Below are 13562 nucleotides of genomic sequence, written 5' to 3' on the forward strand. Positions count from 1 at the left end.
AAAGAAAACGTTGATGAGGTGGAGCTACACACACAATGATCGTTATAAAGTGAAGAAAAAGCGGTAGAGCATTAAAAATTATCTGCTGTAGGAACAAATTATTACAAGGAGAGTGTGAAAGTTGTTACATTTCCCAGTGCAGCTTTTTCCATCTTTTTTTCAGACGACTTCATCATTGTCAACTTGTAGATAAACCATATCTTAACTAGTTGTAGTAGGTTTCTTTTCCAAAGCTTCTCGATCAAACTCGTAATTTAAAAAATTCAACAAATGACCTTGGCTGTCTAAAAGTTGTTTGTTCATAAAATAACAAATAATAGCTACCACTTATCAAATAACTACTATAAACCAGACATATATACATATATATACACACACACACATATATATGTATATATATAATCCTTACAACAACCCAGCAACGTAGGTGTTATCTCCATTTTACACGTGAGGAAACTGAGGCTCACAAAATTTAAATAACTTGCCCAAGGTCACACAGCTATTAAAATGGCACTACTAGGATTCAAAACCATATCTGGCTGGTTCCATATCTTGTGATCTTCCCCCTAAAACACAGTTCCTTCTCTTTAATGTAAAATCTTTCACTCAAATACCTCAAAGTCTACCAAAACACATGGAGTATAGATAAAGAACATGTAAGTGCTGATCCTGAGTCTAGCAGTGAGATAAGAGTTGACCACTATCTCTCTGGAAATACCTCATTCTTTTATCACTCTGGATATCGCTCTTAGTAAACTGACAAATACACTACCTAGTACCTTGGGTCCTGGAAGAGTGCCTCTTCAATAAGAGAGCTCATCATTTCCTTACACTAGATGATATAATATCTATACACTTTCAAGAATACCTTCACAAAAATAAAATACTAAAAACACAACCCTACAGTTAAAGTTAAGAAAATCTGAAGGCCCTTCAATAGCTTTTGCTAAATGACCTTTAGAGTCTGCAGCTTTCACACTCCAATACATGATTGATTGGCAATGTTATTACTGAGTAGTCAGGTCTAGCCTTCACCACTGGGAAATCAAGGATATGCTTCTCAGATTGTAACATGGTAGAAACATCCGCCTACTTGTCTTAATTGATCCACGCCTTATGGTCTGAGCTTTCAGTTTAATGAGCTCTATCCAGCTGCTGCATTTGTCTGCAAAGGAACTGTAATCAACTGACGTTGCTGAAAACACAGACAGAAAACAAAAGAAAAAACAAAGAAAAAATATGGATGACGTCTCTTACTCGTCATAACACTCCTTCCGATGACGTAATTTAACTGTAACTTAGGGGGAAAAGTGGTCCTTTTCAAGTCAGGTAAGAGAGATAGTAAAGAGTCAAGCTTTAGACACTGATTTGCCCAAAACCAAGTTCTTGGCTGGCTGAGCATCTTTGGTGATGTCACAGCTGTGTGGTCTCTTAGGGGGAATGGAAGCGGGTCTAACAGAGAGATCAGGGAAAGGACCATACGCTGTGTTTTAACTAACTTCATTTCCCATTCTTTTTACTTCACACTGTTTTAGCTGTTTATATTCAGGGCTTTAATTTACAATCAGAACTTTCTGAATAATTCCTTGCCCTAATTTTACCCTGAAATCAAAAATAAAAATAATGAGAATCAAATGGTGAAGAATACATGAAAAAAAATCACTAGTTAACTTATCTTTTATTAAAATATCTTCTTTCTACCAACAGTAACAGGAAAGCCAAAGGGTCATTTTTGTCAATATTCTATTTCCATGTCTGATTTTGGCAACAAAGCTTCTGATAACATGGGGTGAGGGGCAAGTGTGAGTCTAACAAGTTCTCATTATAAAAAGAATAACTTTTACTACTGCTGAACTAAAAAACAATGTTAAAAAGCTAAAGCTTTATTTTTAGAAAGTAGGACACTATTAAAATGCTAAAAATGTAAATATTCGTTTAATTACTATTTTGTAAGACACATTCTAACTACAATAATGCCACATTTTGGTGTCTATTCCATCGTCCAGTGCATTTCTCTGATGTCTGTACGCTCATGAATCACCACACTAGAATTTCACACCTTTGGAGACTATTTGCTTAATTAGACAAACTCACCTCTCTGTGCAGCTGGTATACCTGAGTTAGAACTTGCACTCTCCAGGTGTTCTAATAAGACAATATGAACAACATTAGCTTGGGTGCTAAGTATAAGCCAGTATCTCTTCTTTGCTCTTGGTTAATACTCTCTAAAAGCCAGACAAATAGGAGGAAATCTTTATGGCTTCATTATAAAAGTAAACCAAATAGAGGTATTTAGGTTTAAAACACAGTTTCTATTGATATATGAAAACTAGCTTCATTAGTAAATACCATGCCAAGAAAGATTACTTGTTACTATAACACAAAAAAGGTTTCAGAAACTCTACACACAAAATCTCAACACAGTAACAAATATTAGTGGGATGGAAGCAGGACGTGAGAAAACTGAACAGAGAAAAGGGTCAACCTACTGGGAAGAAAATCTGAAATGAAAAACAGAAGGGAAATGTTTGTGGCGTAAGAGCCAGTAAGATTAAAAATTACAGACAAGGCAATGACCTATGTCTCACAGATAAACACAAATCTCAGCCTGACCCACCCCCTCACCACCAACCCCTTCATTCAAGGCCTTCGCTTTCAACAGCTCCTTCTGGAGCTATCAAGACTTTGTGGAACTAAAAGGTGACCGCTCTCCACAGAAATAACTAGGAATCCCAAACTAGAATCCCCTTTACAGTAAGCTCATAAAAGCAGCATCCTGCATTCTCCCTGGTAGTTTATATTTTTACTATAGATATTTAAGTCACTGTACAAATTTAAACAGTACTATAAAAAAAAAACTTCATAATCTATTTCTAATGTTCAGGCTCTATACACACTGGCATTATTTGAATTTTTGTTTTAAAGAATTTCAGAACTGAGAATATAGTGTGGCCAAGATAGAAATAACACATAAAAACACTAAGAATAATTTGGGTCAGCCAGTCCTTTTTTAAATTATAAACTAAGTAAATATATGTATTTTTGTCTCTGCTTAATGTGTTGACCTTCTGGTAATATTCTTAAATTAGCAAAAGTTATACTTTTCAAAAATCGGATTTATAGAATGTTTCTGTTAATTGGGTGCAATGGAAGTATCTCCCGCACCCACCCCACCCCCCAATTTTTTTTTTTTTTTAAATATTTATTTATTTATTTTTGGCTGTGTTGGGTCTTCGTTTCTGTGCGAGAGCTTTCTCTAGTTGCGGCGAGCGGGGACCACTCTTCATCGCGGTGCGCAGGCCTCTCACTGTTGTGGCCTCTCTTGTTGCGGAGCACAAGCTCCAGACGCGCAGCCTCAATAGTTGTGGCTCACGGGGCTAGTTGCTCCGCGGCATGTGGGATCTTCCCAGACCAGGGCTCGAACCTGTGTTCCCTGCATTGGCAGGCAGATTCTCAACCACTGCGCCACCAGGGAAGCCCCCCACCCCCCAATTTTTAAGGCAATGACCACAAGCTAATACTGGAGAGTGTACAGTGGCTGACAATCCTCTTGCAATACAGAACTGTCCAATAAAAGGGATCACTAGGTGAGGTCCATACAATGGTTATGAGGAGATCACACTGGACGCGCCCTGACCATCATGCCCTCAGACTGTAGTTCTAGAGGGAGTATCCTCCTGATTCAGGATCCTGAGGGGCAATGGAAGCCCAGGAAGCGAAGGGACCTACAGGAGGAAGATCAGAACAGAACTGACATTCAGAGGCTTACCAGATCTCTAGGGACAGCTCAGCCTGGAAACAGACCCAGTGCAGAAGCTAGGACAGTAAATAGCCCACCCCAGGCTCATACATCCCAGGAGGGTCTCAGAGCTCTCGTATGTCCTGTGCAGTATAGCCTCGGTAAGTATAGACACAGAAAATATAGTCGGCATTAGGTATTCTGTGAAAGTTTTTAAAATGTGCGGATGGGAAGGAAACTAAAAGAAAAAGTGAAAATTACTAAAATTGTCCTCTATACCTTGGTATTATCTTGGTAATACAGAATTCTCGAGTAGCAACTGTATATAATTTAATGGCAAGTACCCATGAAAAGAGCTTAAACATGTAGAAGGTGTCTGGTCCCATCTCTAAATATGTCAGGTGGAAAAAAACAAAGGTATATACAATGATCTGTAGAATATTTGTGTTTTTAAAAAAGGATAGAGTATCTTTGCAAAGACAGACAATAACCTGTTAAAGAGTATCTGCCTCCTGGGAAGGAAAACGAAGGGAGAAGGAAGCTTTATTTTGGACAATGTGATTTTTTTTGTAGTTTTGAATTTTTCACCATGTACACTTAGTACACTTACTACTTTTCCAAAAAAAATTTTACGAAAGGTAGGGAAGAGGAGAAACAAGTGAGGGAAAATATTTATTCCCTGCCCTCAAATATGAATGTGTTGGAATTAAAATTTTACAAGAACAAAACTTTTAAATTAGAGGCATGGAGGGAAAGGCTGAGCGACGAGATTTTTGACCTCACTGAAGGAGAGCAGGTTCATCTCCTAACATGCTTGCCAGGATGCTCATGTTTTCTCTCAGAGAAAAGGCCCAAGAGGAGCTGGTCCTGGCAGCAGCTGGACGTCAGCACCTTGGACTGGTCTGAACACCTCAAATATCTAATGACCTCAGACTCTCGGTCACTCTGCTCCTTCCGATTACAGTTTGGCTTCCCAGGTAATAACAGGCTTTTCACAAGAGAAGGAACTGCAGATATTAGCTGTCTGGCTCACTGACAAAGCAGTAATTCGGCTTAAGAATAAATAAATCCGTATGCAACCTCTAAGCCAACATATTTCATACTCAGGGGTAAAAATCTTATTAAAAGTCCCTTGGGCTTTGTTGAAGAGCTGGCACCCAGTTCTGGCTATTTGCACATCTCTGTGGAAGAGTTTGACACAAATACTTCATATGCGAGGTCCCCACTGTAGCTGCAAATACAGCCTACATCAAGCCACCCAGCAGCCCACTTCTCTTCGGATTTCCTTTCCCATTGAATACAATTTTGCTTTTTTAAAAAGTCACCAGTTACTGATAATCCCACTATCCCTCAAAAAACCACCCTAGAAAGTTACTGAGGCAAACAGAACATGCAGATTGACTATTTTCATACTACACTTGAGCAATTTTTAACAGGCCTTAATGGAGTGGGGAGGGGGATTAACCTAGATTAAAGCAGTTTAGTGGAAATGAGCATATAGATGAAAAACAGAAAAAAAAATGTGGCAAGAATTCCTCCTCCCTCAGTTATACACCTGCCAGTGCTTCCGAAGTTTGAGATGCTTCCATTCTCCTAAATAACCAATGACAAAGGTACGGGTTAGCTATGATAAAGTTTTACACTGACTACTCTTCTAACACCTTACTTTCTACCATTAAAATTTACAGATCACCTTTGCTTTGAATAACTAGAAAGTATTTGAGATCATCTTTTCCAATCACCCTAAGAAAATTACAAAATTTGAAAAACCTCCTGTAAATTCTGAAAAGATTCTCTGGCAGATTAAAATATACGCAATCTGGAGTCTCTAAACTGTATGTTTTATTTTCCTGTTTAACCATTCTTAGTTTTAAATTATTATGATCAAAATTTGGTTTTATGTCCCTTTAAGCACTTCCATCAATCTATAATGCATTGATCAGCTATGTCTTATAACTATAAAATCTGGCTTAATGACTGAGTTAAACAAATGATGTACATAAACATTCAGTATAAATCTGGTCCATAATGGTCTTTAAATATTGGTGGACTGATAACGAAATTGCAATATTATAGTTGATACAGAAAGACACAAATTGCTTCGATCTGGATATTCCACTAGTAAAAAAAAAAAAAATTCAACTACATAGCTACACAGGTAATACATACAGTAGATGACAAAAGACAATTAGCTGCCCTACTTGAGTCATTAAAGCTTCCAACCCCGGGTGTGCAACATTCTAACTCACTTGCTTTTCTTCTTCAATCCCCATCATTCACTATTCCTCTCACTCCCATCCTTTGTACCCTTTTTTCCAAATAATCCTTGTTTTGGGTCAGTAACCCAATTCAATTTTCTTTGCTTTTCACTCCCTCTTCCTCTGACTCTGGATTTCACTGCCCTCAAGCTCTTGGAGAAGCTAAGATTCCTTATCTCAAAAAAAAAAAAAAAAAAAAAAAATATTCCTTATCTCTACTTCTCCATCAACTCTTTCTTTCCTTCCCAATTCTTGGATGAGGTTTTCACATTTTCCACTCTTTAGTTTCTGTTTTCCTCTCATTCTCCTTCCCCTCAGCATTTTTCTCCTTTCAGGAGCCCTCACTCACTGCTGTGGCCACGGATAACATGAAGAACTTTAGCATTTTTTATAGTTGCTACCATTTGGTCACAGTGACAAAATATATCTTAAAAAAATAAGAGAGAAAACAGACATGCAATGAACTCTTAATACATAAAAACATTTTTAGTTAGCATAAAGAATTATATATACTTGTAAGAATTCAGAACCATTAGTTGGCAGGAAAAAGGAAAAGCTAACTTTTGTAGGTCTTATAGATTTATATTTCTAATTACAAATTTAAAATAATGTGAGGCAAGTCATTTAAGTTTAAAAAATTAAACTATCTTTTAAAATCAAATTTGGTTTAACAAAAAGTAATTCTGATCGCCTACCATAAAAATAAAGAAAAAAGCTTCAAATGTGGATACCTAATTATGGAGTATAATATATTGAGGGTGTAAGCAAACTTGTTTTTTTTTTTTTTACTGAAATCCAGAATTTGACCTATATTTGTCTTATTCGTCAGCAACTGCTCAGTGAAAAAAGAACTTCTCCCAGGCTACAGCTAATGCCACTGAACGTGAGGATACCACCCCAGCATAAAGCAAAATGAACACAGAAACAAGGGTGGTATAAAAAACGTTTCCTCTATACAGTTTCATCCAACAGTATATAAACACTAAAACTGACTTAATTAAACCCTTTTATAGCCTTAAACTCTCAGAATTTTAATGAAAGCAATTATCCTATTATAGATTAGATTTATAAAGTATTTGAGATCTATTCCTAGTGGTATATAATTCAAACACTTTTGTCTAATATAAGTTCTTAAGTCCCACAATATGGTATCAAATATCTCAAGATTCAGGTCTTTAGACATGTATCTAAAGTAACATGCCAACCTTTTATAAAAATTGCATGCATAAAATTTTTAGGATTAATTACAGTTCATGAGAAATATCTTATTGAGTTTTTAAGAATTTTTACCCAGATTACATTCACTCAGATTCCCTATTTTTACTATATTTGCTCCATCTTTTTTCATTTTTCATTTCATAAAAATATGTCATTTTTAAAGCCTCTTAAAAAACCATTTCAGAGTGAAGTGACAGATACTCAGAAAGCTGACATGTAGATATTGAGGAGGAAAAAACATTATGAAAGTGGTATAAAGAATTTGCTATAGTCATCTTTTTTCTTAACATAGTTTCATATTAAAAAAAAAAGGTATTTATAGTGATGCCACATCATCTCTGTTCCTCATAGTATTCATCAAAGAATTTTGATGACCTTCACATGATAATGTCCTTTAAGAAATTACTTAGGCTCAGCACGTTTTAATATTTCAAATCGGAAAAATCATGGTAACTATCAAGGTAATACCAAATCAACCACAAATTTGAGACATACATCAAACTATTCTGTTACCTTGAGAAACAAAATATGTAACAAATATAACAAAAGATGGAAGGAAAAAAATTAAGCATGGATGGACAATTCAGGCCCAAGCTTACTCTACACTGTCAATTAGGAAACATGTTATTGAAGCATCTTTTCTTCACATAATACTCACTCATTTTCAATAACACAAAAAGATAAGGAAAGGTTTATCTACAAGTGAAAAGATGGAAGTATTAATAAACATACTGTGCATAGCTCTTGAGACTACTCTGTCAACATAAAAGGAAATAAAAAATTTTAATAAATTATCCCATTTGTGATAAGAACATGAAAAACAAATTAGTATTCAAAGTTTTCAGAATATAAAAGATAAATCTCGATCAGCTTAGCTAACTAACCTAACAGAACTATAAAAACTATATATTTATTTACTTATCAGTATTAGTAGTTAACTTTTAAACCTCTTGTGGTTGCAGATAAGAAAGTAGAGAAGTTCTCTGAGCATTTATTCCTCACCCTCACCTTTCTCTCTCCCACCTATTTCCTCTAAACTGCTAAGCTTAACTTTTCCCAGATATTTCTATTCTCTATTCAAAGCCTTCCTTCATGTTACAATGTTCAATTACTACATTCATGATATAACACTATTATTACACTTTTCAGACCTTTTCAAAACCCATCCTATCCTCAAATTTTCCAAAACACTTTGAGATAACTTTTTCTAATATATACATCATAGCCCATGTTCCCCTGGCAAGACATGAGGAAGCAAAGACAATACATAAGGATGCAACGTAAACCACAATTTACACGACTTTGAAAAAAATAAACAGATAAACTTTTTAGTGTTCATTGATGATTTTAAAATGTAACATTCAAGGAAAGGCACATAGGTTTTATAGTTAAGCATTAGATGTTAAGTATTAGATGTGGTGATATTGATCATTATGAAGCTGACAATGGTGACGATGATGATGATGATAAGGGTGGCATGATCTGATTCAGTGATTTTCAAACTTTTTGAAACCCTTTCTTCCAACAAAATCATATATAGAAAGCTGATACATAAAGCGTAGTGCATTGAAGCTGCTCTAGTTCAGAAGTAGGGGGTCTAGAGACCTATCTTCTCACCCCCGCAGCACCTTGCCTCATGGAAGGCCATGAGGCACCTCTGAAGAAACTCTATGGTCTGGAGGAACAGAGTTTAAAAATCATTGGTTTAACTGATTTGAAGTTATTTGGAAAATTAAGTAACAGAAGCTCAGTGTGACCTCAGGCATAATTTAGCTTTTACGTTTTTAATAATAGGGACATGTTAATAATTGAAGAACCATAAACTATAGAAACTCAAGAAATCAGAGAATTTTAAAGGCTAGAGAGAATCTTAATCCTTTCACATTTTACAAATGAGGAACTAAGTGGCTTAATTAGAGGTTACCTGGCCCAAGTTCTCACACTTTATCAGTAGCAGAACTGAGAAGAAAAGCCAGGTCTCTTGCTTTATTACTCCACCTATGGCCCCTCTCCATGCTCCTTAAAATAAATTGCAAATATTTTAGGGACTGTTCAGATATGACTTATTCTACTCAAATTCTTCTTTCCTTGTTTTTAAGTTCAGAGTATCATTTGTGCAAAATACACTAATGACTTCAAAAAGCACTAGTTCTCATTACCTTTGAAAATATTTTGAAAGCTATTGCAGAAACTGTAAGTTATCAATATAGATATGGCCAACTTACAGAGTTTAAATCTAATCTTCTGCAGAATTCAGTAGCTATTAACAACATGGTAAAGTTGAGCTAACGGGGACCCCAAATCCACAAATAAGTATTTGTATAGGTTAGCAATTGATCAAACCTTTTTGTCGTTGCTGATTGGGTTTTTGGTTTTGGTTTCCCCCTCGCCACCACTGCTGGGTAAGGATAAATGAAGTGATACCTAAAAGTGGTTTGGAACTAACCCTGTGTTAAATATAAGTTTCTGTAGAAAATACATGTTTAAAAAAGATCCTATCTAGTCAGTTCAAGGAAGATTCTAGACTGTTCTGCTTTTTGTTCTGAAAGCTATGTTTAAGTTATAAATCTGAACTCAGATTGTCTTTGGATTTGATTTTTCCTCTCTATTCTTTCAAGAAATTCTCTATGGAGTTCTAAATTAGAATTTTAATTTAGACAAAAAGGAAAAAGAACCACAGTTACCATGTTAGAAAGTTCAGAATCTGAAAGTAGCTTCTTCTCAGCTTCAAAATATGAGACAAGATCTATTTATCTACACAGGCCTTGCACTGATTTAGTAAAGACTCTATTGACATACAGGCAATGTGAATATAAAACTATGCTGTATTGTAACTAATGTGGTATCAGATAAAGTAACTGACAAGTAGAAACTATAAAATAATGTCACTTGTATTATAAAACGGAAAAATCAGAAATGCCAATTTGGTTTTAAATAACAAAAGCATCATTTCTAAGAATAAAAAATTTAGGAAAAAACACAAACTACATTTATTGTGTATGTAATGCTACAAGATAAGGTACAGTAATTCTGAAATTTTTATAATAAAAATTACACTGAAATCAGAAGAGAAATGGAAAAAACCACCTCCCACTTTTCTCCAAAGATTGTACAGATCTAAGCAGATCTACTGCTACTGAATTAAGGGACAATCATTTTGCATTTGAAAAAATGGTCCTCAAATATAACCAAGACACCCAAAAGACAGAAAGCTCATCCCTTTCTCAATTGTACTAACCTCCACCCAAAACCTCTCCACATAGCTTCTGAAGAAAATAAGTATTCTGTTTGTCTATGAAAATCTAAAAAGTTTTGCAGAAGGTTAGTGTTGCTAGAAAAAAATTTACCAGATATAATATAAATATCAAAATATACCATATGTGAATAGTTACTTTGGGAAATCCAAATCTCTGAAAATAAAACTTTAATACATTTGAGTTACAAGAATGGAATAGCACACAAAAAATTACCTTAATAAGTCATGATGAGAGTACTTGAGAAATTAAAAGGAACATTACTCTCTCCCCTTTATGAACATGAAGAAACATACAATGAGGAAATGAAGAATAAATCTCCATCTCAAAATTAAGTTAAGATTACCTACAGTGAAGAAGCAAGTGAAAGGATCTAGATACTAGTATTTGTGCTTGCATTTCCCTTACTTAACCAACCTTTAGCCGGTGGAAAAGGATGAGAAGGAAGTGAATCTGAACAGAGTTCGAGGGGAAACTGCAGAAGTTCTTCATTATCTGTAGAGGCTTGAGAGGCAGGAAAAACACAAGTTAATTAGTAATGATCTCTTACTAATTTTTAAAAAATTACTCTGGGATAACATATAAATTTCCCCCCAACTCAGTTAATTCTGGTTGTTTTGTCCTTGCTTTCTTCCATGGGGGTCCTTCACCTGCAGACACTGAGAGGCGGGGCTGTTGTGAGATTTAGAAAGGGTAATGTATATAAATCTCTTAGCACAGTGCCTGGCAAAGAATAAGCACTCACTAGTGATTATTATTATCCTACTTTTTGTACTATACTAGTTCTGTGACACTTAAACCAGTTATTACCTATATTTTTTGATAAATATCTGAACACATAATCATTTAATACATCTATCTGACATTAATTCAATGCTATATGTAGGATATATTCAACTTTAAAAATTTTAATCATGAATATTTATTTAGCCAGTAAGTCATTAAACTTTAGAAAGTATACTATTTCCCTCTTCTCTTTTTTCAGAACACACAAATGGTTTCTAAGATTTTGCATTTCTTTGGAATATATTAAGCATGGTACTTCCTAAATTTTACTGGATAAAGAACAACTTTGAGAATCTGCTGAACACTATGGGACCTTTCCTGAGAAAAATCCATGGTGCTGGCTACATCAGTTGGTTCTCAGATGCCTTGAGGACCTCCCCAGAGTTCCTAGGCTAGGAGCCTCTAAATTACTGCAGAACTAATGTTATAAACTAACTCTAAAAAACAGCAGCATTTTCTATGTAAATAGCGGCCAACCACCTATTCATGTGAAAAATATCGTCAGCCATATGCTTATCCACACAGTTATCTTGATAAAGAAAACAGAAAAAGTGACAGTATCTTGTCAAGAAACACGTCATTTATTTATTCTACCTATCCTCTATATTTTATCACTGAATTATAACACAGACAAACATGAACTATGCTCCCATCTACCATAGGTTTACCTCTTTGCAATGACTTCTCAGCATGTGTTTTTGTGGTCTGTAAAGCCTGATTTTTGTCAAAAGTTATTGCAACTGCTGTGACTGTAACCTAGAATCACAGAAACAATATGATTAGCAAAACAATCATTCCCCAAAAAAGCTTCTTATAATTCTTTTTCAGTACCATGGAACAACTTATACAAACTGGCTAATTTGCCTTTCCTGGTTAAGATTCTCAACCAGAACTGCACATGAACTCAGACATTCAGACTACAACTAAGCCCAACATGTATACCTAAACATAGGTATTCCAGAAAGAGCTCAAAAACCTTCTCTAAAAGATGGGGTCTAGAGAAGTCGCACAGAAGCACACCTTCTAGTGTACATACGCTGGAACACACATATGAGTACACCTTCAGATAACTCGAGTTCACAAAAGTGAAACAGACAGACAAGGTCTGCCTCATACTAGTACGTTTAAAAATATTTTGAAGTAAAGCAGCTTATACTTCTTTAATTATGGCAAATGTATAATATTAAAACAGAACAAAGTTAGAAATCTTCTTTAATAACAGACTGAACCTTAGTTACCTGAATTAATTCATCTTCAGGGAGAGATACTGTAAAATTTACATGGCAAAGGCAGCAGGGGATCATAGACCGTAGTTTAAAATACAGGCTCTACACAAAAGAAAATATTAGTAATATCATTTCTTTTAATTTAAAAATTTATAAAAACTCATCTTTTAATGTACATTATACTATGGCAAATAAAGTTGAGAAGATTAAAACACTTCTGTTTTGTCTATTCTTTCATTAAGAATACACTTTTAATATCTAAGCAGACAATAAGATTTAATCATATTTCTAAGTCATAAAAAAATAAGGTGTTTTTTAAATTTACAAATATACATTTTTATGAAGTTTAATGCTATGAAATAACTTAAAATATATTCCTTTTATAGTGTGGCATATTAAGATAGAGAGGACATCTTTAGCATTTTACTTGATGGCAGGTTAAGACTGATAAGTAAATAAAAATAATTCGGCCTGCAACTGTGTAAGGTATTCCTGACAATATAAATACTTTTATTCTTTAATTTCATGATCCTGAGGAGTTTTAGCTAAAGTATAGTTAGTCAAAAGGTTCCTACCTTGAGCAAGTTTTCACAGAGATCATTAAAATTCTTATTGAGGGCTTGATTAGTTAGATTAAGGCTGCTTAATCGGATTACTCTTACTGACGTGAACATCTAAATATGGGGAGATATAATGGCATGTCATTTCATTATTTTGAACTAAACACTGTAACAGAAAATAAACAATCCTAACTACTGTGGTATTTTTTTAAAAGATAAGATTTTAACTGCAGTAATGAGGCCGAAAAGAAAACATATATTAAGAAAAAACTTGCTAAAATCACATATGCTATATTTGCTTAAAATAAAGAATAAAAGGTTTACCTGTATTTCAGATGTCCAATTATTTATACCAGGCATAATTTCTGTATTACAACTATAAAAGCCTGTCAAAATAAATTATAGGGAAAACATATGATAACATTTCATTTATTTTTGTGTTAAAGAATAACATTTTTCGGGGCTTCCCTGATGACACAGTGGTTAAGAGTCTGCCTACCAATGCAGGGGACACGGGTTCG

At 34.7% G+C, this 13562-nt stretch overlaps 1 protein-coding gene across 5 annotated transcripts in view; it reads right to left on the minus strand.

Moving 5' to 3' along the window:
* Positions 1-13562, minus strand: part of C2CD5 (C2 calcium dependent domain containing 5) — an 82854-nt gene that overhangs the window by 5322 nt on the left and 63970 nt on the right. For 3 of the 5 annotated variants that reach the window (XM_007449376.1, XM_007449377.1, XM_007449375.1), the window contains 7 exons: positions 13366-13427; positions 13057-13155; positions 12494-12583; positions 11924-12011; positions 10887-10973; positions 2095-2145; positions 1094-1195 (listed from right to left, as the gene is read on the minus strand). In XM_007449376.1, the coding sequence (XP_007449438.1) occupies positions 1094-1195; positions 2095-2145; positions 10887-10973; positions 11924-12011; positions 12494-12583; positions 13057-13155; positions 13366-13427 (579 nt within the window). The remainder of the gene's footprint in view (positions 1-1093; positions 1196-2094; positions 2146-10886; positions 10974-11923; positions 12012-12493; positions 12584-13056; positions 13156-13365; positions 13428-13562) is intronic. The other 2 variants (XM_007449378.1, XM_007449379.1) reach the window with 2 other exon arrangements.

This window comes from Lipotes vexillifer, unplaced genomic scaffold (assembly GCF_000442215.2).
Source record: "Lipotes vexillifer unplaced genomic scaffold, Lipotes_vexillifer_v1.1 scaffold135, whole genome shotgun sequence".
Classification (NCBI taxonomy): Eukaryota; Metazoa; Chordata; class Mammalia; order Artiodactyla; family Lipotidae; genus Lipotes; species Lipotes vexillifer.